The sequence below is a fragment of the Salmo trutta genome, chromosome 36, assembly GCF_901001165.1.
Source record: "Salmo trutta chromosome 36, fSalTru1.1, whole genome shotgun sequence".
In the NCBI taxonomy this organism is placed as follows: Eukaryota; Metazoa; Chordata; class Actinopteri; order Salmoniformes; family Salmonidae; genus Salmo; species Salmo trutta.
Window position 1 is genome coordinate 16,732,673 of NC_042992.1, and position 22,729 is coordinate 16,755,401.

The 22,729-nt window shown below is 42.6% G+C and overlaps 1 protein-coding gene across 1 annotated transcript in view; it reads left to right on the forward strand.

Annotated features, from left to right (window-relative positions):
* The window catches only part of LOC115175547 (gamma-aminobutyric acid type B receptor subunit 2-like), a 366,527-nt gene that overhangs the window by 186,627 nt on the left and 157,171 nt on the right, over positions 1-22,729 (forward strand). The window contains exon 4 of the mRNA XM_029734842.1: positions 9,506-9,607. Within this exon, the coding sequence (XP_029590702.1) occupies positions 9,506-9,607 (102 nt within the window). The remainder of the gene's footprint in view (positions 1-9,505; positions 9,608-22,729) is intronic.

A 22,729-nucleotide genomic window follows, 5' to 3' on the forward strand; every position in this document is an offset into this window, starting at 1 on the left:
TACCAATCCTCGACTTCGGCGATGTCATTTACAAAATAGCCTCCAATACCCTACTCAACAAGCTGGATGCAGTCTATCACAGTGCCATCCGTTTTGTCACCAAAGCCCCATATACTACCCACCACTGCGACCTGTACGCTCTCGTTGGCTGGCCTTCGCTTCATAATCGTCGCCAAACACATTGGCTCCAGGTCATCTACAAGACCCTGCTAGGTAAAGTCCCTCCTTATCTCCGCTCACTGGTCACCATAGCAGCACCCACCTGTAGCACGCGCTCCAGCAGGTATATCTCTCTGGTCACCCCTAAAGCCAACTCCTCCTTTGGTCGTCTCTCCTTCCAGTTCTCTGCTGCCAATGACTGGAACGAACTACAAAAATCTATGAAACTGGAATCACTTATCTCCCTCACTAGCTTTAAGCACCAGCTGTCAGAGCAGCTCACAGATCACTGCACCTGTACATAGGCCATCTATAATTTAGCCCAAACTACTACCTCTTCCCCTACTGTATTTATTTATTTTATTTATTTTGCTCCTTTGCACCATATTATTTATATTTTAACTTTGAACTTTCTTCAAACTACAAATCTACCATTCCAGTGTTTTTTTGCTATACTTTATTTACTTTGCCACCATGGCATTTTTTGCCTTTACCTCCCTTATCTCACATCATTTGCTCACATTGTATATAGTCTTATTTTTTTCTACTGCATCATTGATTGTATGTTGTTTTATTCCATGTGTAACTCTGTGTTGTTGTATGTTGTCGAACTGCTTTGCTTTATCTTGGCCAGGTCGCAATTGTAAATGAGAACTTGTTCTCAACTTGCCTACCTGGTTAAATAAAGGTGAAATAAAAAAAATTAAAAAAAATGGTATCGAGTATCAAATGAAATTTTATTGGTCGCATACACATATTTAGCAGAAGTTATTGCCGGTGTAGCTAATTGTTTGTGTTCCTACAGTAGCTCCAACAGTGCAGTAATATCTAACAATACACAACAATACACACAAATCTGAAAGAATGGAATTAAGAAATATAGAAATATTAGGACAAGCAATGTCGTGGTATAAATGTTTGTGTATATATATATATATATATATATATATATACTACGTGCTTTTCTTTAAAAAACAAGGACATTTCTAGGTGACCCCAAACTTTTGAACGGTAGTGTATGTATACAGTTGAAGTCGGAAGTTTACATACACCTTAGCCAAATACATTTAAACTCAGTTTTTCAGAATTCCTGACATTTAATCCTAGTAAATATTACCTGTCTTAGGTCAGTTAGGATCACCACTTTATTTTAAGAATGTGAAATGTCAGAATAATAGTATAGAGAATGATGTATTTCAGCTTTTATTTCTTTCATCACATTCCCAGTGGGTCAGAAGTTTACATACACTCAATTAGTATTTGGTAGCATTGCCTTTAAATTGTTTAACTTGGGTAAAACGTTTCTGGTGGCCTTACACAAGCTTCCCACAATAAGTTGGGTGACTTTTGTCCCATTCCTCCTGACAGAGCTGGTGTAACTGAGTCAGGTTTGCAGGCCTCCTTGCTCACACAAGCTTTTTCAGTTTTGCCCACAAATTTTCTATGGGATTGAGGTCAGGGCTTTGTGATGGCCACTCCAATACCTTGACTTTGTTGTCCTTAAGCCATTTTGCCACAACTTTGGAAGTATGCTTGGGGTCATTGTCCATTTGGAAGACCCATTTGCGACCAAGCTTTAACTTCCTGACTGATGTCTTGAGATGTTGCTTCAATATATCACATAATTTCCCTTCCTCATGATGCCACCTATTAAGTGCACCAGTCCCTCCTGCAGCAAAGCACCCCCACAACATGATGCTGCCACCCCCGTGCTTCATGGTTGGGATGGTGTTCTTCGGCTTGCAAGCCTCCCCCTTTTTCCTCTAAACATAACGATGGTCATTATGGCCAAACAGTTCTATTTTTATTTCATCAGACCAGAGGACATTTCTCCAGAAAGTACGATCTTTGTCCCCATGTGCAGATGCAAACCGTAGTCTGGATTTTTTATGACGGTTCTGGAGTAGTGGCTTCTTCCTTGCTGAGCGACCTTTCAGGTTATGTCGATATAGGACTCGTTTTACTGTGGATATAGATACTTTTGTACCTGTTTCCTCCAGCATCTTCACAAGGTCCTTTGCTGTTGTTCTGGGATTGATTTGCACTTTTCGCACCAAAGTTCGTTCATCTCTAGGAGACAGAACACGTCTCCTTCCTGAGCGGTATGACGGCTGCGTGGTCCCATGGTGTTTATTCTTGTGTACTATTGTTTGTACCGATGAACGTGGTGCCTTCAGGCGTTTGGAAATTGCTCCCAAGGATGAACCAGACTTGTGGAGGTCTACAATGTTTTTTCTGAGGTCTTGGCTGATTTCTTTTGATTCTCCCATGATGTCAATTTAAGAGGCACTGAGTTTAAAGGTAGGCATTGAAATACATCCACAGGTACACCTCCAATTGACTGAAATTATGTCAATTAGCCTATCAGAAGCTTCTAAAGCCATGACATAATTTTCTGGAATTTTCCAAGCTGTGTAAAGGCACCGTCAACTTAATGTATGTAAACGTCTGACCCACTGGAATTGTGATACGGTGAATTATAAGTGAAATAATCTGTCTGTAAACAACTGTTGGAAAAATGACTTGTGTCATGCACAAAGTAGATGTCCTAACCGACTTGCCAAAACCATAGTTTGTTAAAAATAAATTTGTGGAGTGGTTGAAAAACAAGTTTTAATGACTCCAACCTAAGTGTATGTAAACTTCTGACTTCAACTGTATATACATGTCCTTGTTTTTGAAGGTAAAGCACATTTTTTGTCCATTAAATTAACTTCAAATTGATCAGAAATACAGTGTAGATATTGTTAATGTTGTAAATGACTATTGTAGCTGGAAACGGCAGATTTTTTATGGAATATCTACATAGGCGTACAGAGACCCATTATCAGCAACCATTTCTCCTGTGTTCCAATAGATGTAACACCGCCCCCTTTGGCAGTTCTATCTTGTCGGATAATGTTATAGTTAGGGATGGAAATTACAGGGTTTTGGTGGACTTCCTAAGCCAGGATTCAGACACGGCTAGGACACCCGGGTTGGCAGAGTGTGCTAAAGCAGTGAATAAAACAAACTTAGGGAGGAGGCTTCTAATGTCAACATGCATGAAACCAAGGCTTTTACAGTTACAGAAGTCAACAAATGAGAGCACCTGGGGAGTGGGAGTGGAGCTAGTCGCTGCAGGGCCTGGATTAACCTCTACATCACCAGAGGAACAGAGGAGGAGTAGGATGAGGGTACGGTTAAAGGCTATCAGGACTGGTCGTCTAGTGCGTTCAGAGCAGAGAGTAAAAGGAGCAGGTTTCTGGGCGTAAGAGAATAGATTCAAGGCATAATGTACAGACAGAGGTATTGTAGGATGTGAGTACATTGGAGGTAAACCTGGGCATTGAGTAATGATGAGAGAGATATTGTCTCTAGAGATGTTTAAACCAGGTGACGTCACCGCATATATGGGAGGTGGAACTAAATGGTAGGTTAAGTCATATTGAGCAGGGCTAGAGGCTCTACAGTGAAATAAGACAATAATGACTAATCAGGACAGTAATGGACAAGGCATATTGATATTAGGGAGAGGCATGCGTAGCCGGGTGATCAATAGGGGTCCAGTGAGTGGTTGGGCTGGCTGGAGACACGGCGATTCAGACAGCTAGCAGGCCGGGGCTAGCAAGCTAGCAGACCGGGGCTAGCAAGCTAGCAGAAGGGCCTTAGAGGGATGTCTTGACGGAGGAAAGTCTGTTTTAGCCTCCACGTGCGGTGACGTCAATAGACCAGTCGTGATGGATTAGTAGGGTTCCGAGTAGCAGAGAGGTCCAAGTCCAATTGGCAAAATAAGTATTGTGGCCCAAGAAATTGGCCGATGGATCTATACAGCTAACAGTCCAATATGCTCTAGACAGCTAGCGAGCCACGGCTAGCAGCTAGCGGGAGGCCATCATCCTGGAGTCGCCTCTTCACTGTTGACGTTGAGACTGGTGTTTTGCGGGTACTATTTAATGAAGCTGCCAGTTGAGGACTTGTGAGGCGTCTGTTTCTCAAACTAGACACTAATGTACTTGTCCTCTTGCTCAGTTGTGCACCGGGGCCTCCCACTCCTCTTTCTATTCTGGTTAGAGACAATTTGTGCCGTTCTATGAAGGGAGTAGTACACAGCGTTGTACGAGATCTTCAGTTTCTTGGCAATTTCTCACATGGAATAGCTGTCATTTCTCAGAACAAGAATAGGCTGACGAGTTTCAGAAGAAAGGTCTTTGCTTCTGGCCATTTTGAGACTGTAATCAAACCCACAAATGCTGATGCTCCAGATACTCAACTAATCTAAAGACCAGTTTTATTGCTTCTTTAATCAGGACAACAGTTTTCAGCTGTGCTAACATAATTGCAAAAGGGTTTTCTAATGATCAATTAGCCTTTTAAAATGATAAACTTGCATTAGCTAACACAACGTGCCATTGGAACACAGGAGTGATGGTTGCTGGTAATGGGTCTCTGTACGCCTATGTAGATATTCCATAAAGAATTAGCAGTTTCCAGCTACAACAGTCATTTACAACATTAACAATGTCTACACTGTATTTCTGATCAATTTTATGTTATTTTAATGGACAAAAAATTTGCTTTTCTTTCAAAAACAAGGACATTTCTAAGTGACCGCAAACCTTTGAACAATAGTGTATGGTCAGTATATATATATATATATATATATATATATATATGTGATGGGATGTATAGACATTATGGACAGTATGTGGATAGAATATGTGGTATATCTGAAGAATACGTAGGATGGATGCATGTACTCCTGAGTGGCGCAGCGGTCTAAGGCACTGCATCTCAGTGCTAGAGTCGTCACTACAGACCCTGGTTCAATTCCAAGCTGTTTCACAACCGGCTGTGATTGGGAATCCCATAGGGTGATACCTAATTTGCCCAGCGTCGTCTGGGTTAGGGTTTGGCTGTGGTAGGCCGTCATTGTAAATAAGAATTTGTTCTTAACTGACTTGCCTGGTTAAATAAATATATACAGTTTTATTTTTTTATTTTTTATTTCACCTTTATTTAACCAGGTAAGCTAGTTGAGAACAAGTTCTCATTTACAACTGCGACCTGGCCAAGATAAAGCAAAGCAGTGTGACAGAAACAACATCACAGAGTTACACATGGAATAAACAAGCGTACAGTCAATAACACAATAGAAAAAAAGAAAGTCTATATACAGTGTATGCAAATGGCATGAGGAGGTAAGGCAATAAATAGGCCATAGTAGCAAAGTAATTACAATTTAGCAGATTAACACTGGAGTGATAGATGAGCAGATGATAGTGTGTAAGTAGTGATACTGGTGTGCAAAAGAGCAGTAAAGTAAATAAAAACAATATGGGGATGAGGTAGGTAGATTGGTTGGGCTATTTACAGATGGACTATGTACAGCTGCAGCCATCGGTTAGCTGCTCAGATAGCTGATGTTTAAAGTTAGTGAGGGAGATATAAGTCTCCAGCTTCAGCGATTTTTGCAATTCGTTCCAGTCACAGGCGCAGAGAACTGGAAGGAAAGGTGGCCAAAGGAGGTGTTGGCTTTGGGGATGATCAGTGAGATATACCTGCTGGAACATGTGCTACTGGTGAGTGTTGTTATCATGACCAGTGAGCTGAGATAAGGCAGAGCTTTACCTAGCGTAGACTTATAGATGACCTGGAGCCAGTGGGTCTGGCGATGAATACATTTACGTCATTTAGCAGACGCTCTTATCCAGAGCGACTTACAGTAGTGAATGCATACATTTCATACAATTTCATACATTTTATTTTTTTCTGTGCTGGCCCCCCGTGGGAATCGGACCCACAACCCTGGTGTTGCAAACACCATGCTCTACCAACTGAGATACAGGGAAGGCTATATTATTTAGCGAGGGCCAGCCGACTAGAGCATACAGGTCGCAGTGGTGGGTGATATAAGGTGATTTGGTAACGAAACGGATGGCACTGTGATAGACTGCATCCAATTTGCTGAGTAGAGCATTGGAAGCTATTTTGTAGATGACATCGCCGAAGTCGAGGATCAGTAGGATAGTCAGTTTTACTAGGGTAAGTTTGGCGGCGTGAGTGAAGGAGGTTTTGTTGCGAAATAAAAAGCCAATTCTAGATTTGATTTTGGATTGGAGATGTTTGATAAGAGTCTGGAAGGAGAGTTTACAGTCTAACCAGACACCTAGGTATTTGTAGTTGTCCACGTATTCTAGGTCAGAACATGAAATGGGTATAACAGTATGTTAACATTATTAAAGTGACCAGCCTTTAAGGTGCAGGTTTGAGTAACCGGTAGCCGGCTAGTGACTATGTTCAGGGCAGGATACTGGGTGGATGCAGGCTAGTGATGGCTATTTAACAGTCTGATGGCCTTAAGATAGTATTGGTATAGAAGTCAAAATTCTGGTATCATGACAACGATACTGTAAATACAGACCCACTGCATGGTGCACACAAACACACTGTGCTCTCCACAGCTCACTACTGTGGACTGGTGTTCTGTAATGGCTCTGCCGTGTGTGTGTGTGTGTGTGTGTGTGTGTGTGTGTGTGTGTGTGTGTGTGTGTGTGTGTGTGTGTGTGTGTGTGTGTGTGTGTGTGTGTGTGTGTGTGTGTGTGTGTGTGTGTGTGTGTGTGTGAGAACACTGTGTCTCTGTTTGTATAAATGGCTGAGGTGGGTTTTGTGTGTCTAATGGAAAGATAATGTGTTTGAATTGGGGACTTCACAATGGAAGACGTCTCTGGGGGCTTATTTAATGTGTTTTTGTGAATATAAAGTAGCTGTTATCCAACTAAGATGGAATTGCAAGAAAAATTGCAAGAAAAACATGTTCACACATACCACAAACACACACAGGCACACACACACACACACACACACACACACACACACACACACACACACACACACACACACACACACACACACACACACACACACACACACACACACACACACAACCATCTACACACACACACACACTCATAACTCACTCTCATGGAACTATGTTGTCTAACATTCCTTCAACACTCTGCTACGTGCAGACAACAGCAGGGCAGCATTACTGGATCAATACAACCTGGCTTTGCTCTTCAGGAATAATAAGTCAAGTCAGAGCAGACAAGCTAGTACATTGTCTTCTGATGGTCTCCAGGATCTACAGGCCCAAATCAGACATAAACAAGGAGACACTTGCACACGCTGACAGACGGTTTCCTAGAATAGCAGCCCTTCTCTTTCCCAAGCTCTTTCTTTTAGTTAGATGTAGTGTTCCTTCCATTCCTGATGGAAGTGGACAAATCCATCTGCGGTGTGTTTGCATGCATGTGATCTTGCAAAAGTTCCTACATGTGTGTGTGTGTTGACCTGGCCTTAGTTCAACAGTGAATATTGTTGTAGCTGGAATAAATACTGGACATTTAGCATAAAGGAATTGGTGGTTGAGTTATAGCTAGGAGTTTGTGAGAGAATGAATCAGGAAGAATGAGAGGAATGGATGCCTGTGTTGCGTCCCAAATGGCACCCTACTCCCTGTATGTAGTGCACTACTTTTGACCAGAGTTCTATGGGTTTCCCTGTGGGCCCTGGTCAAAACTAGTGCACTACATAGGGAATAGGGTACCATTTGGGACACCACCCTGGTGTAGTCCACAGTAAGATGAACCACTATGGGAGTCAACATGGCACAGGGCGGCAAACCACTTCCTCTTCACACCATTATCTATCTCCCTACAGCCATTACCTACCACTGTGATGGCTCAATGCATCACATATATATTAGCTTCCCAATGAATTTAGACCAGTAGGTGGCCAATATGTCCTAGTTATGCTGTTTACAAGTAAAGTACACAGATTGAAGCACAAACATGCATTCCCATAGACACACACACACACACACACACACACACACACACACACACACACACACACACACACACACACACACACACACCCACACACACACACACACACAATGACCACATGGTTCTAAAGGCCTTTATTGCCTGCCTAGCTATCACTGTAGTACACTGTAGTGTTTCCTGTAGCTAACTCACATTGCTTCCTGTTTATGTGTCTATTCTGGTTCACTTGACAGGTCACCACAGCGTTAACTGCATTATCCATTTCATCACATCACACTGTAGCGTACTCACCACCCTCCATGGTTGGGCCTTCTGTGGTTACTAACCCACTAACCCTCTGGAGTTCCCCTCTCGCCTAGACGGCCGGTCAGCCTTCTGCTGCAGCCCTCCTCCCTTCCTCCCTGGAGCCCTGAAGCCATGAGGCCCTCTGCTTAACTCTTCACTTTAAGAGGTCTCTTCTCTCTACCTTAATCTCGGTCTCTCTCTTTTTCACTCTCTCTCTCTCTCTCTCTCTCTCTCTCTCTCTCTCTCTCTCTCTCTCTCTCACTCTCCCTCTTTCTCTTTCTCACTCTCCCTCTCGCTCTCTCTCTCACTCTTTCTTTCTCGCTCTCTCTCTCTCTCTCGCGCTTTCTCTCTTTCTCCCTCTCTTCGCCCATATACACATGGGGCTACTATGAGACACAGTATGCATTACCTCCTAAACAAATAGGGATCTTTCTCTACCCTACTGTGTATGCCCCATGCTGCACTCAGCAGTAACAGCTGCATCTTTTTCCCCCAGTGTCCCTAAAATACCACTAAGTCAACATTAGCTCAGCAGCATTAGCTAAGAAACAAACGCAGCTTACTGCCTCCTCGGCTTAATATCGAGTGCTTGAGACTCGACGGGAACCAAGGAGCAATTTTCATTGCTGGAATTTACAGTATATTCTAATGTTTTAATTGACAATTACAAATAGTTTCTGCCAGGGGGATACAGAGACTAAATTAAGGGTGAAATAACTGAAGTCTGTCCATATCTCAGTGGTGGTGCAGGGTCAACTGGAGATGGTCCACGGGCGGGATACTTCCAGACTGATCTGGAATCAGTTAGAAACTGACTGCGTCCCAAATGGCACCATCTTCCGTATGTAGTTCACTACTTTTGACCAGGGCAATAGGAATAGGGTGCCATTTGGGAGACAGATAGACAACAGGGATATTGTTGTGAGCAGAACAGTGCAATTAGACCCTCCTGTGTCTCTGGCTGGACAACACCAACTAGTATCCCCTCTAACTCACTGTCTGATCTTGTTCCTCTCAAGGTTTCTTCCTAATAAGGAGTTTTTGCTTGCCACTGTCTACTGCCTCTCCTCAGCCTCTTTGGGGTGTAGGCCCTGAAAGCTGTTAGTAAGCAACTAAGAATTGATGAATGTGTAAAGAAAGCACTATAAAAATAAGACCGATACCTCTCTCTCTCTCTCTCTCTCTCTCTCTCTCTCTCTCTCTCTCTCTCTCTGTCTTTGTCTTTCTCTCAGGTGAGGAATGACTTGACCAATGAGCTGGAGAAGGCAGACATCCAGATCGCTGACACCGAGAGCTTCTCCAACGACCCCTGTGTCAATGTCAAGAAGCTCAAGGTGAGTGATCCACAGAACAGGTTACTGTACTGTCCAATAGGGCCGGGACGATACCAGTATTGCGATACTTGTTAGTATCGTGTCAAGGAAACAAAGCACGAAGCAGATTGCTTTAGGAAAACAGCCCTAATGTTGGAAACAAACATTAGTGAATTGTTTTCCAAGCTGTAGTGCACAATATTTTACATACAGCAGGTTTTTAAAGAAACAAAGAGTTCGGTCTGCTGTGTGTTTTCATTTTTGAAAATGTACTGTACAAGTACCTACCTTACTGCAGAAGTATTTACTGTAATCATTATACAACAGTACTGCAGAGGTGCTTACTGTAATGACTATACAACAGTACTGCAGAGATAGGCCTTGATATTACTTGATATTACTGTATTAACACCGGTTTGTATTTTAACCTTCCTGTATTCACTGGAGTAAATGAACTGTAGGTCACATATAGCATCAGATCTATTATATGGCCTAACATGGGTTTGTTTCCTCATCACTTGCAGTATTTTTAACAGGACCAAGACCAGCAGTATATTTTTACATTACCAAGACCAGCAGTATATTTTTACATTACCAAGACCAGCAGTATATTAAACAGGACCAAGACCAGCAGTATATTTTTACATTACCAAGACCAGCAGTATATTTTACAGGACCAAGACCAGCGGTATATTTAACAGGACCAAGACCAGCAGTATATTTTTACATTACCAAGACCAGCAGTATATTTTTACATTACCAAGACCAGCAGTATATTTTACAGGACCAAGACCAGCAGTATATTTAACAGGACCAACACCAGCAGTATATTTAACAGTACCAAGACCAGCGGTATATTTAACAGTACCAAGACCAGCAGTATATTTAACAGGACCAAGACCAGCAGTATATTTAACAGTACCAAGACCAGCAGTATATTTAACAGGACCAAGACCAGCAGTATATTTAACAGTACCAAGACCAGCAGTATATTTAACAGGACCAAGACCAGCAGTATATTTAACAGGACCAAGACCAGCAGTATATTTAACAGGACCAAGACCAGCAGTATATTTAACAGGACCAAGACCAGCAGTATATTTTACAGGACCAAGACCAGCAGTATATTTAACAGGACCAAGACCAGCAGTATATTTAACAGGACCAAGACCAGCAGTATATTTTACAGGACCAAGACCAGCAGTATATTTTACAGGACCAAGACCAGCAGTTTATTTAACAGTACCAAGACCAGCAGTATATTTTACTGGACCAAGACCAGCAGTATATTTAACAGTACCAAGACCAGCAGTATATTGAACAGGACCAAGACCAGCAGTATATTTTACAGTACCAAGACCAGCAGTATATTTAACAGTACCAAGACCAGCAGTATATTTTACAGTACCAAGACCAGGAGTATATTTAACAGTACCAAGACCAGCAGTATATTTTACAGGACCAACACCAGCAGTATATTTTACTGGACCAAGACCAGCAGTATATTTAACAGTACCAAGACCAGCACTATATTTTACAGTACCAAGACAAGCAATATATTTTACTGGACCAAGACCAGCAGTACATTTAACAGGACCAAGACCAGCAGTATATTTTACAGGACCAAGACCAGCAGTATATTTAACAGTACCAAGACCAGCAGTATATTTAACAGTACCAAGACCAGCAGTATAATTAACAGTACCAAGACCAGCAGTATATTTAACAGGATCAACACCAGCAGTATATTTCACAGGACCAACACCAACAGTATATTTTTACAGGACCAAGACCAGCAGTATATTTACCAGGACCAAGACCAGCAGTATATTTAACAGTACCAAGACCAGCAGTATATTTAACAGGACCAAGACCAGCAGTATATTTTACAGTACCAAGACCAGCAGTATATTTAAGTATATTTTACAGTACCAAGACCAGCAGTATATTTTACAGTACCAAGACCAGCAGTATATTTTACAGTACCAAGACCAGCAGTATATTTTACAGTACCAAGACCAGCAGTATATTTAACAGGACCAAGACCAGCAGTATATTTTACAGGACCAAGACCAGCAGTATATTTTACAGGACCAAGACCAGCAGTATATTTAACAGGACCAAGACCAGCAGTATATTTAACAGGACCAAGACCAGCAGTATATTTTACAGTACCAAGACCAGCAGTATATTTAACAGTACCAAGACCAGCAGTATATTTTACAGGACCAAGACCAGCAGTATATTTAACAGGACCAAGACCAGCAGTATATTTAACAGGACCAATACCAGCAGTATATTTAACAGTACAAAGACCAGCAGTATATTTTTACATTACCAAGACCAGCAGTATATTTTACAGGACCAAGACCAGCAGTATATTTAACAGGACCAACACCAGCAGTATATTTTTACATTACCAAGACCAGCAGTATATTTTACAGGACCAAGACCAGCAGTATATTTAACAGGACCAACACCAGCAGTATATTTAACAGTACCAAGACCAGCGGTATATTTAACAGTACCAAGACCAGCAGTATATTTAACAGGACCAAGACCAGCAGTATATTTAACAGGGTCCAAGACCAGCAGTATATTTAACAGGACCAAGACCAGCAGTATATTTAACAGGACCAAGACCAGCAGTATATTTAACAGGACCAAGACCAGCAGTATATATAACAGGACCAAGACCAGCAGTATATTTAACAGGACCAAGACCAGCAGTATATATTACAGGACCAAGACCAGCAGTATATTTAACAGGACCAAGACCAGCAGTATATTTAACAGGACCAAGACCAGCAGTATATTTTACAGTACCAAGACCAGCAGTATATTTTACAAGACCAAGACCAGCAGTTTATTTAACAGTACCAAGACCAGCGGTATATTTTACTGGACCAAGACCAGCAGTATATTTAACAGTACCAAGACCAGCAGTATATTTAACAGTACCAAGACCAGCAGTATATTTTACAGTACCAAGACCAGGAGTATATTTAACAGTACCAAGACCAGCAGTATATTTTACAGGACTAACACCAGCAGTATATTTTACTGGACCAAGACCAGCAGTATATTTAACAGTACCAAGACCAGCACTATATTTTACAGTACCAAGACAAGCAATATATTTTACTGGACCAAGACCAGCAGTACATTTAACAGGACCAATACCAGCAGTATATTTAACAGGACCAAGACCAGCAGTATATTTTACAGGACCAAGACCAGCAGTATATTTAACAGTACCAAGACCAGCAGTATATTTAACAGGACTAAGACCAGCAGTATATTTAACAGTACCAAGACCAGCAGTATATTTAACAGGACCAAGACCAGCAGTATATTTTACAGGACCAAGACCAGCAGTATATTTAACAGGACCAATACCAGCAGTATATTTAACAGTACAAAGACCAGCAGTATATTTTTACATTACCAAGACCAGCAGTATATTTTACAGGACCAAGACCAGCAGTATATTTAACAGGACCAACACCAGCAGTATATTTTTACATTACCAAGACCAGCAGTATATTTTACAGGACCAAGACCAGCAGTATATTTAACAGGACCAACACCAGCAGTATATTTAACAGTACCAAGACCAGCGGTATATTTAACAGTACCAAGACCAGCAGTATATTTAACAGGACCAAGACCAGCAGTATATTTAACAGTACCAAGACCAGCAGTATATTTAACAGGGTCCAAGACCAGCAGTATATTTAACAGGACCAAGACCAGCAGTATATTTAACAGGACCAAGACCAGCAGTATATTTAACAGGACCAAGACCAGCAGTATATATAACAGGACCAAGACCAGCAGTATATTTAACAGGACCAAGACCAGCAGTATATATTACAGGACCAAGACCAGCAGTATATTTAACAGGACCAAGACCAGCAGTATATTTAACAGGACCAAGACCAGCAGTATATTTTACAGGACCAAGACCAGCAGTATATTTTACAGGACCAAGACCAGCAGTTTATTTAACAGTACCAAGACCAGCGGTATATTTTACTGGACCAAGACCAGCAGTATATTTAACAGTACCAAGACCAGCAGTATATTTAACAGTACCAAGACCAGCAGTATATTTAACAGTACCAAGACCAGCAGTATATTTTACAGTACCAAGACCAGGAGTATATTTAACAGTACCAAGACCAGCAGTATATTTTACAGGACTAACACCAGCAGTATATTTTACTGGACCAAGACCAGCAGTATATTTAACAGTACCAAGACCAGCACTATATTTTACAGTACCAAGACAAGCAATATATTTTACTGGACCAAGACCAGCAGTACATTTAACAGGACCAATACCAGCAGTATATTTAACAGGACCAAGACCAGCGGTATATTGAACAGTACCAAGACCAGCAGTATATTTAACAGGACTAAGACCAGCAGTATATTTAACAGTACCAAGACCAGCAGTATATTTAACAGGACCAAGACCAGCAGTATATTTTACAGGACCAAGACCAGCAGTATATTTAACAGTACCAAGACCAGCAGTATATTTAACAGTGCCAAGACCAGCAGTATAATTAACAGTACCAAGACCAGCAGTATATTTAACAGGATCAACACCAGCAGTATATTTCACAGGACCAACACCAACAGTATATTTAACAGTACAAAGACCAGCAGTATATTTTTACATTACCAAGACCAGCAGTATATTTTACAGGACCAAGACCAGCAGTATATTTAACAGGACCAACACCAGCAGTATATTTAACAGTACCAAGACCAGCAGTATATTTAACAGTACCAAGACCAGCAGTATATTTTTACATTACCAAGACCAGCAGTATATTTTACAGGACCAAGACCAGCAGTATATTTAACAGGACCAACACCAGCAGTATATTTAACAGTACCAAGACCAGCAGTATATTTTTACATTACCAAGACCAGCAGTATATTTTACAGGACCAAGACCAGTAGTATATTTTTACAGTACCAAGACCAGCAGTATATTTAATAGGACCAAGACCAGCAGTATATTTAACAGTACCAAGACCAGCAGTATATTTAACAGGACCAAGACCAGCAGTATATTTAACAGGACCAAGACCAGCAGTATATTTAACAGTACCAATACCAGCAGTATATTTTACAGGACCAAGACCAGCAGTATATTTAACAGTACCAAGACCAGCACTATATTTTACAGGACCAAGACCAGCAGTATATTTAATAGTACCAAGACCAGCAGTATATTTAACAGGACCAAGACCAGCAGTATATTTAACAGGACCAAGACCAGCAGTATATTTTACAGGACCAAGACCAGCAGTATATTTAACAGTACCAAGACCAGCGGTATATTTAACAGGACCAAGACCAGCAGTATATTTAACAGTACCAAGACCAGCAGTATATTTAACAGTACCAAGACCAGCCGTATATTTAACAGGACCAAGACCAGCAGTATATTTAACAATACCGAGACCAGCAGTATATTTAACAGGACCAAGACCAGACACGTGTCTAAAGCCCTCACTCCCATGCCTCTCAGCTCTCACAACACTATCTAAGGCCCTCACTCTCCAGGCCTCTCAGCTCTCACAACACTGTCTAAGGCCCTCACTCCCCAGGCCTCTCAGCTCTCACAACACTGTCTAAGGCCCTCACTCCCCAGGCCTCTCAGCTCTCACAACACGTGTCTAAGACCCTCACTCCCCAGGCCTCTCAGCTCTCACAACACGTGTCTAAGGCCCTCACTCCCCAGGCCTCTCAGCTCTCACAACACTGTCTAAGGCCCTCACTCTCCAGGCCTCTCAGCTCTCACAACACTGTCTAAGGCCCTCACTCCCCAGGCCTCTCAGCTCTCACAACACTGTCTAAGGCCCTCACTCTCCAGGCCTCTCAGCTCTCACAACACGTGTCTAAGGCCCTCACTCCCCAGGCCTCTCAGCTCTCACAACACTGTCTAAGGCACTCACTCCCCAGGCCTCTCAGCTCTCACAACACTGTCTAAGGCCCTCACTCCCCAGGCCTCTCAGCTCTCACAACACTGTCTAAGGCCCTCACTCCCCAGGCCTCTCAGCTCTCACAACACGTGTCTACGGCCCTCACTCCCCAGGCCTCTCAGCTCTCACAACACGTGTCTAAGGCCCTCACTCCCCAGGCCTCTCAGCTCTCACAACACGTGTCTAAGGCCCTCACTCCCCAGGCCTCTCAGCTCTCACAACACTGTCTAAGGCCATCACTCCCCAGGCCTCTCAGCTCTCACAACACTGTCTAAGGCCATCACTCCCCAGGCCTCTCAGCTCTCACAACACTGTCTAAGGCCCTCACTCCCCAGGCCTCTCAGCTCTCACAACACTGTCTAAGGCCCTCACTCCCCAGGCCTCTCAGCTCTCACAACACGTGTCTAAGGCCCTCACTCCCCAGGCCTCTCAGCTCTCACAACACGTGTCTAAGGCCCTCACTCCCCAGGCCTCTCAGCTCTCACAACACTGTCTAAGGCCCTCACTCCCCAGGCCTCTCAGCTCTCACAACACTGTCTAAGGCCCTCACTCCCCAGGCTTCTCAGCTCTCACAACACGTGTCTAAGGCCCTCACTCCCCAGGCCTCTCAGCTCTCACAACACTGTCTAAGGCCCTCACTCTCCAGGCCTCTCAGCTCTCACAACACTGTCTAAGGCCCTCACTCTCCAGGCCTCTCAGCTCTCACAACACTGTCTAAGGCCCTCACTCCCCAGGCCTCTCAGCTCTCACAACACTGTCTAAGGCCCTCACTCCCCAGGCCTCTCAGCTCTCACAACACTGTCTAAGGCCCTCACTCTCCAGGCCTCTCAGCTCTCACAACACTGTCTAAGGCCCTCACTCCCCAGGCCTCTCAGCTCTCACAACACTGTCTAAGGCCCTCACTCCCCAGGCCTCTCAGCTCTCTGATCAACTCACATCACATAAGAGCTGGCGAAGCCTCAAACTGCCACACACACACGTACACGCATGCACACATACACACACACAGAGAATGTGAACGATGAGCCTTCTTAAAATATACATGTATGTGTGTGAAGCTGACATTTTAAGCTGACACCCTGGTCCTTGATCAGAGTTAAAATGAAAATGATTCTTCTCACTGCTTTGCAATATCTTAAAGTCCTCTTTCTGGGATGTGACGGGCTGTGACGGCTCTGACACCCGATTGGTTAGCTCCTGTATCATCTCTCCATTCGGTTGATGTGTGTAGCCACTAATAGCCACTAATAGACTGTAGTTTACTTCTATAGTAGTGATTAAGATTCCTAGAGAGAGAACAGCAGTCAGATGCTGTCCACGGTGCTGAAACAGATAACCACCATTAGATAGGGACTGTATTGTACAGGGGCTGTGTCTATGTAGCTGTGTGGCTCGTTCTTCCTTTTAATCTCCCATTCACACAATCTGTCTACCCTCTCTTTTCTCTCTCTCTCTCTCTCTCTCTTTCACATACACACATACACACACACTCTGTCTCCTCTCTGCACTTTCCATCTCTCTCTCTCTCATTCTCTCTCTTTCTCACATTCTAACCCTTTCTTTCTCTCTTTCATTCCATCTGTCTCTCTCTCACGCACATGTGCACACGCACTCACGCACATGTGTACACACACACACACACACACACACACACACACACACACACACACACACTGTACAGCTCCTCAGGATGGATTAAGGACAGAGAGTTAGCTCCCAAACAGGGAGGGATTAACCTAAACTTGTCCAATAAGAAATGCTTGTTTTAATAAAAAACGTTTTCGGTTTCAAAACTTTTTGCTACGGTTTGCTACGGTGTGCACTAATGAATACACCCCAGCCATATTACATTCCCCACATGCACGTAACATCCAACACCCTACATCTTCAATGGAATTACTACTTCATCAACTAAAGATACAACTGAAAATGAAAACACGACACTGTGATAACCAATTCTGTTATTTGTGTTATTTTGTGTCATTAATAGCTTCTCCAAAACTTTGTAGCCTGATATTGATAGATGCGTCACAAATGGCACCCTGTTCACTTCCTAGTGTACTATGTTTGGCCAGGGCCCATAGGAAATAGTGCCATTTGGGACGCACACCATTCAGAGCTACTGTGTGTCTCACTTGGTAGAGCATGGTACTTGCAATGCCAGGGTTGTGGGTTTGATTCCCATGGGGGATGAGTATGAGAATGTGTGCACTCACACATCAGTATCATACAGCTTTGTTTAGTTCCCATCATCCTAATCCTGTTGTTCGATGACAATGGATCTGGTATGTATACTGACCTAATACCTTACTGTTAGAGCAGGGGTCTTCAACAGTCTCCAGTCCTGTTTGTGAATGTACACACTGTATACATTTAAATGGATTTGGGTGAATGTTTTGTTGTATGAGGTGAGGCTGGGGATAATATATTGTGCATTAGGAAAGTATTCAGACCCTTTTACGTTTTCCACATCTTGTTACGACTACAGCCTTATTCTAAAATGGATTCAATTATCTATTTTTCTCATCAATTTACACACAATACCCCGTAATGACGAAGCAAAAACTGTTTTTTCTAAACTTTTGAAAATGTATTAAAAATGAGCTATGCTAACCTTTATGTGGGTCTATTTGAAGAACGTTTTGTCACTAACATAAACGAAAATCCATTTTTGAACAAAATCCTGAAGTGGTATCGATATATTGACGACATTTTTTGCATATGGGAAGGAACTGAACAAGAGCTGTCAGATTTTATGGCACTACTCAATGACATGGATCCCAATCTCAAATTTACTATTGAAAGTGACACTCAACGCGTTCATTACCTCGATATGTGGATTGAGAAATCAAATGGAACCCTGTTTACAACTCTGTATCGAAAAGAAACAGACAGAAATACTCTATTACAGGGGGACAGCTTCCATCCTGAGCCATTAAAAAGAGGACTTCCTAGAAGCCAGTTTTTCAGACTGCGCCGTATATTTTTTTTTCTACTGTATTATTGACTGTATGTTGTTTACTCCATGTGTAACTCTGTGTTGTTGTATGTTGTCGAACTGCTTTGCTTTATCTTGGCCAGGTCGCAATTGTAAATGAGAACTTGTTCTCAACTTGCCTACCTGGTTAAATAAAGGTGAAATAAAAAATAAATAAATAAAAATATGCTACTCCAATGATGATTATCTAGAAAAAGCAGCGGAGATGCGCATTAGGTTTCTAAGAAGAGGCTATTCGCCACAATGTGTGGATGAAGCTCTTCATTTGGCATTGGGTAAAACACGAGATGAATTGTTACAAAAAAGACCCGCTAAAGCAAAAGAACACTCCGTTATGTTCACAACCACATATACTTTGAATTCGCGAAAAGTGGGAGGTGTGGTTAAGAAACACTGGCATATTTTATCATCGGACCCAGCTTTGCCGGCTGAATTTAAGAATCCACCACTCATTGTATATAGGAGAGGTCGCAATTTACGCGATAAACTGGTTCATGCCAACTGCCAGCCACGAAAGAAAATCAGCCAGGCTCTTCTACGCCCTCTACCAAATGGTAGCTATAAATGCAGAGGATGCGCACAGTGCAACAATATGATGAAGTGTGAATATTTCTGCCACCCCCACACAGGTAAACGGTTTCAAATAAATGATATCATTACGTATTCCACCACCCATGTTATTTACATTATTAAATGTCCATGTGGGCTGTGCTATGTCGGTAAAACCTCCCGCTCTCTCAAACAGAGAATTAGTGAACACAAAAGTTCAATCAGGAGAAACGACAGGGATTATCCAGTCGCAGTACATTTTAATGACCTAAAGCATGACATTTCTACCTTTAGATTTTGTGGCATAGAGAAAGTCAAGATATCAGACAGGGGAGGTGATATTAATAATACTCTGAGCAAAAGAGAATGTTTTTGGATTTTCACCCTCCAGACATTATTTCCTAAAGGACTTAATGATGAAATGCCTATGTATGTTATGTTGTGAATTTAAAAAATGTTCCTATTTAAGATTACTTAGTTCTTTTCGTATGATGTACCCAATGATTAATGAAAACTTGCTATGTCCTCGTTGTGATTTTATGGACGTGTTTGGTGCGTCTTGTCTATACACTTGTAATATTTGTGAAATGCATATTGTTATGTTTGGTAGCACTTTTTTATTTTTCCTTAGCCTCCAACTCCTTTCCATACGTGGAACGGATGTGGGTGGGGCTAGGTCTACATAGAGGTGCTGTTTTAGAAAATTCACAAAAGCTCTGACGAAGGCCGTTGGGCCGATACGTAAGCTTATTAAATACCAGTGATACTATCAAGAGCAGTGTGCGGTTTCTTTCATCCTATATATGTTTTTATAGAAACTCAACCTCAAAACACTCTCCTGCAACCCACCTCACCAATTAAAAAAAAATATATATATTATTTACCTCAAATCTACAACAGAAGCTAGCCAGAGGTTAGCCAGAGGTTGGCCAGTTCACTGGCTACGTTGGAGTTCAGCTAGCCACGGTTGGCGGTCATCAGCCATCCCTTAGCTCGAAAAGCTATCGCCAGTTTTGTCAGACCAGAGCATACCGGACCTATTTTCTCTCCATATCCCCGGATTTCTACCACAAGCTCTGGACATTTACACCTGGATCTTGCAGCTAGCTAGCTACTACTAGCCCTTTCTCCCACCTGCTTTGTGGGATATTGTTTCAGTTAGTGCCTATGTGCGTGCTGTACTTCACGTTCATTGAATGTTTTGTTGTTTTTGTTTTTTCACTGTGAATTGAAAGTATGTGGAACTCAACTCACGCTGCGCCTTGGTCCGCTCTGTACGATGAATGTGACAGCCAGACAGAAGCCACTCAGTAAAAGGTACATGACAGCCCGCTTGGAGTTTGCCAAAAGGCACCTAAATGACTCTCAGACCATGAGAAACAAGATTCTCTGATCTGATGAAACCATAATTAAACTCTTTGGCCTGAATGCTAAGGGTCACGTCTGGAGGAAACCTGGCGCCATCCCTATGGTGAAGCATGGTGGTGACAGCATCATGCTGTGGGATGTTTTTCAGCAGCAGGGACTAGTCAGGATTGAGGGAAAGATGAACAGAGCAAAGTACAGAAAGATCCTTGATGAAAACCTGCTCCAGAGCGCTCAGGACCTCAGACTGGGGCGAAGGTTCACCTACCAACAGGACAATGGCCCTAAGCACATAGCCAAGACAACGCAGGAGTGGCTTCGGGACAAGTCTCTGAATGTCCTTGAGTGGCCCAGCCAGAGCCCGGACTTGAACCCGATCGAACATCTCTGGAGAGACCTGAAAAAAGCTGTGCAGGGACACTCCCCATCCAACCTGACAGAGCTTGAGAGGATCTGCAGAGAAGAATGGGAGAAACTCCCCAAATACAGGTGTGCCAAGCTTGTAGTGTCATACCCAAGAAGACTCGAGGCTGTAATTGCTGCCAAAGGGGCTTCAACAAAGTACTGAGTTAATGGTCTGAATACTTATTTCAGTTTTTTATTTTGTAATAAATTTGCAAACGTTTATAAAAACCTGTTTTTACTTAATCATTATGGGGTATTGTGTGTAGATTCATGAGAAAAAAATCATGTAATCAGTTTTAGAATAAGGCTGTAACTTAACAAGATGTGTAAAAAGTCAAGGGGTCTGAATACTTTCCGAATGCGATGTATATGTGTATTTGTTGCACTTCAGAGTCACCATGCTGTACCATAAACAAACAACACCAACCTTGGTTGCTTGGCAATAAAGTGTCTTGTATCTATTGACTGTGCAGGTTTTTGTTACAGGCCAGCACTAACACACCGGATGAAACTGGTCACAGTCCAGACCTAAGAACACAGTCAGTCGGTTGTTTGAAACTGGTGTTTTAGTGTTCGTCTGGAACAAAGACTTGCACGTGCCAATGGAGTTTGTGAACGGCTCGCTAGACAATGTCCATTATTAGATCTAGTAATGTGTGCCCTTGCCTTGAAGTACTCTTCAAAGCTAGACTGTGGTGCTGTAATGGTAGAAATACGACAGGGTCAGTCTATAAATCTGATATACAGTACGTGTACATTCTCATAAACAGACCTTGTTTATTTCATTCAGGCTGTCACCCAAATGGCATCCTATGTGCCCTGGTCAAAAGTAGTGCACTATATAGGGAATAGGCAGCCACAGTCTTTAGTAAAGGCATGTAATCATGCCTAGTGTTTTTTAACACAGCCTCATTGTGTTTTTAGTGTCGCTACATTAACCCCTGCAAATACATCAAGAGTGAAGTTACTAACATCATCGCCAGCATGGAATAAGCAAACGTCTGGCAAGCTGCTGCAATTGGTTAATACATACTGTACTGTAACCACCTGATCTGAAAGTCAAACAGAATAGCCATAACAAAACTCCATCCCAGAGACCACCAGGACCCAAACAGAACAACTTAAAGGAGCTACGTGTAACAGTTCCACCTGCAACTAGCACCACATGTCAATTACAGACCAGTATTGAGAATTGTCACACTGGAACTCGGAGACCTCCAGTCCGGGGCCCATTTTTCACATCGACCAAATACAGTATGAAGCCCAATTTCCCCTGGGTCCAGGAACAGAGGATGGTGAATGGTGCCAGGTCTCTCTGTGCCGGAATTGTCCATCTCCACTTCCCTAACAGCTGGAGTCATTTTGGTTAAGTGCCTTCCTCCAGGGAACAGCGGCACCATTCAGGCCCAGGAGGACCAGAGCCCTGCGAGATTCAGGTTCAACCCGAGCCAAAGGGGTTCTGAAAAGGAAAAGTGGCTTCAAAGCAGAGTGGTCCACACAAAAGCTCCAACTATTCTGCTTGCTCCCAGCATGCACTCTGGCTCTGAGTACAGTCCAATGCAACATTGTAGGTATTGTGGGGCAGGGTAGCCCCTTACAGACGATTGATGCACCCGTTTAAATATAAATGCAACATGAAACAATTTCAAAGATTTTACTGAGTTACATTTCATATAAGAAAATTGGTACATTTAAATAAATTGCCCAAAAGGCCCTAATCTATGGATTTCACATGACTAGGCAGGGGTGCAGCCATTGGTGGGACTTGGAGGGCATAGGCCCACCCACTTGGCAGCCAGTTGAGTGGCCCTATGCCCTCCA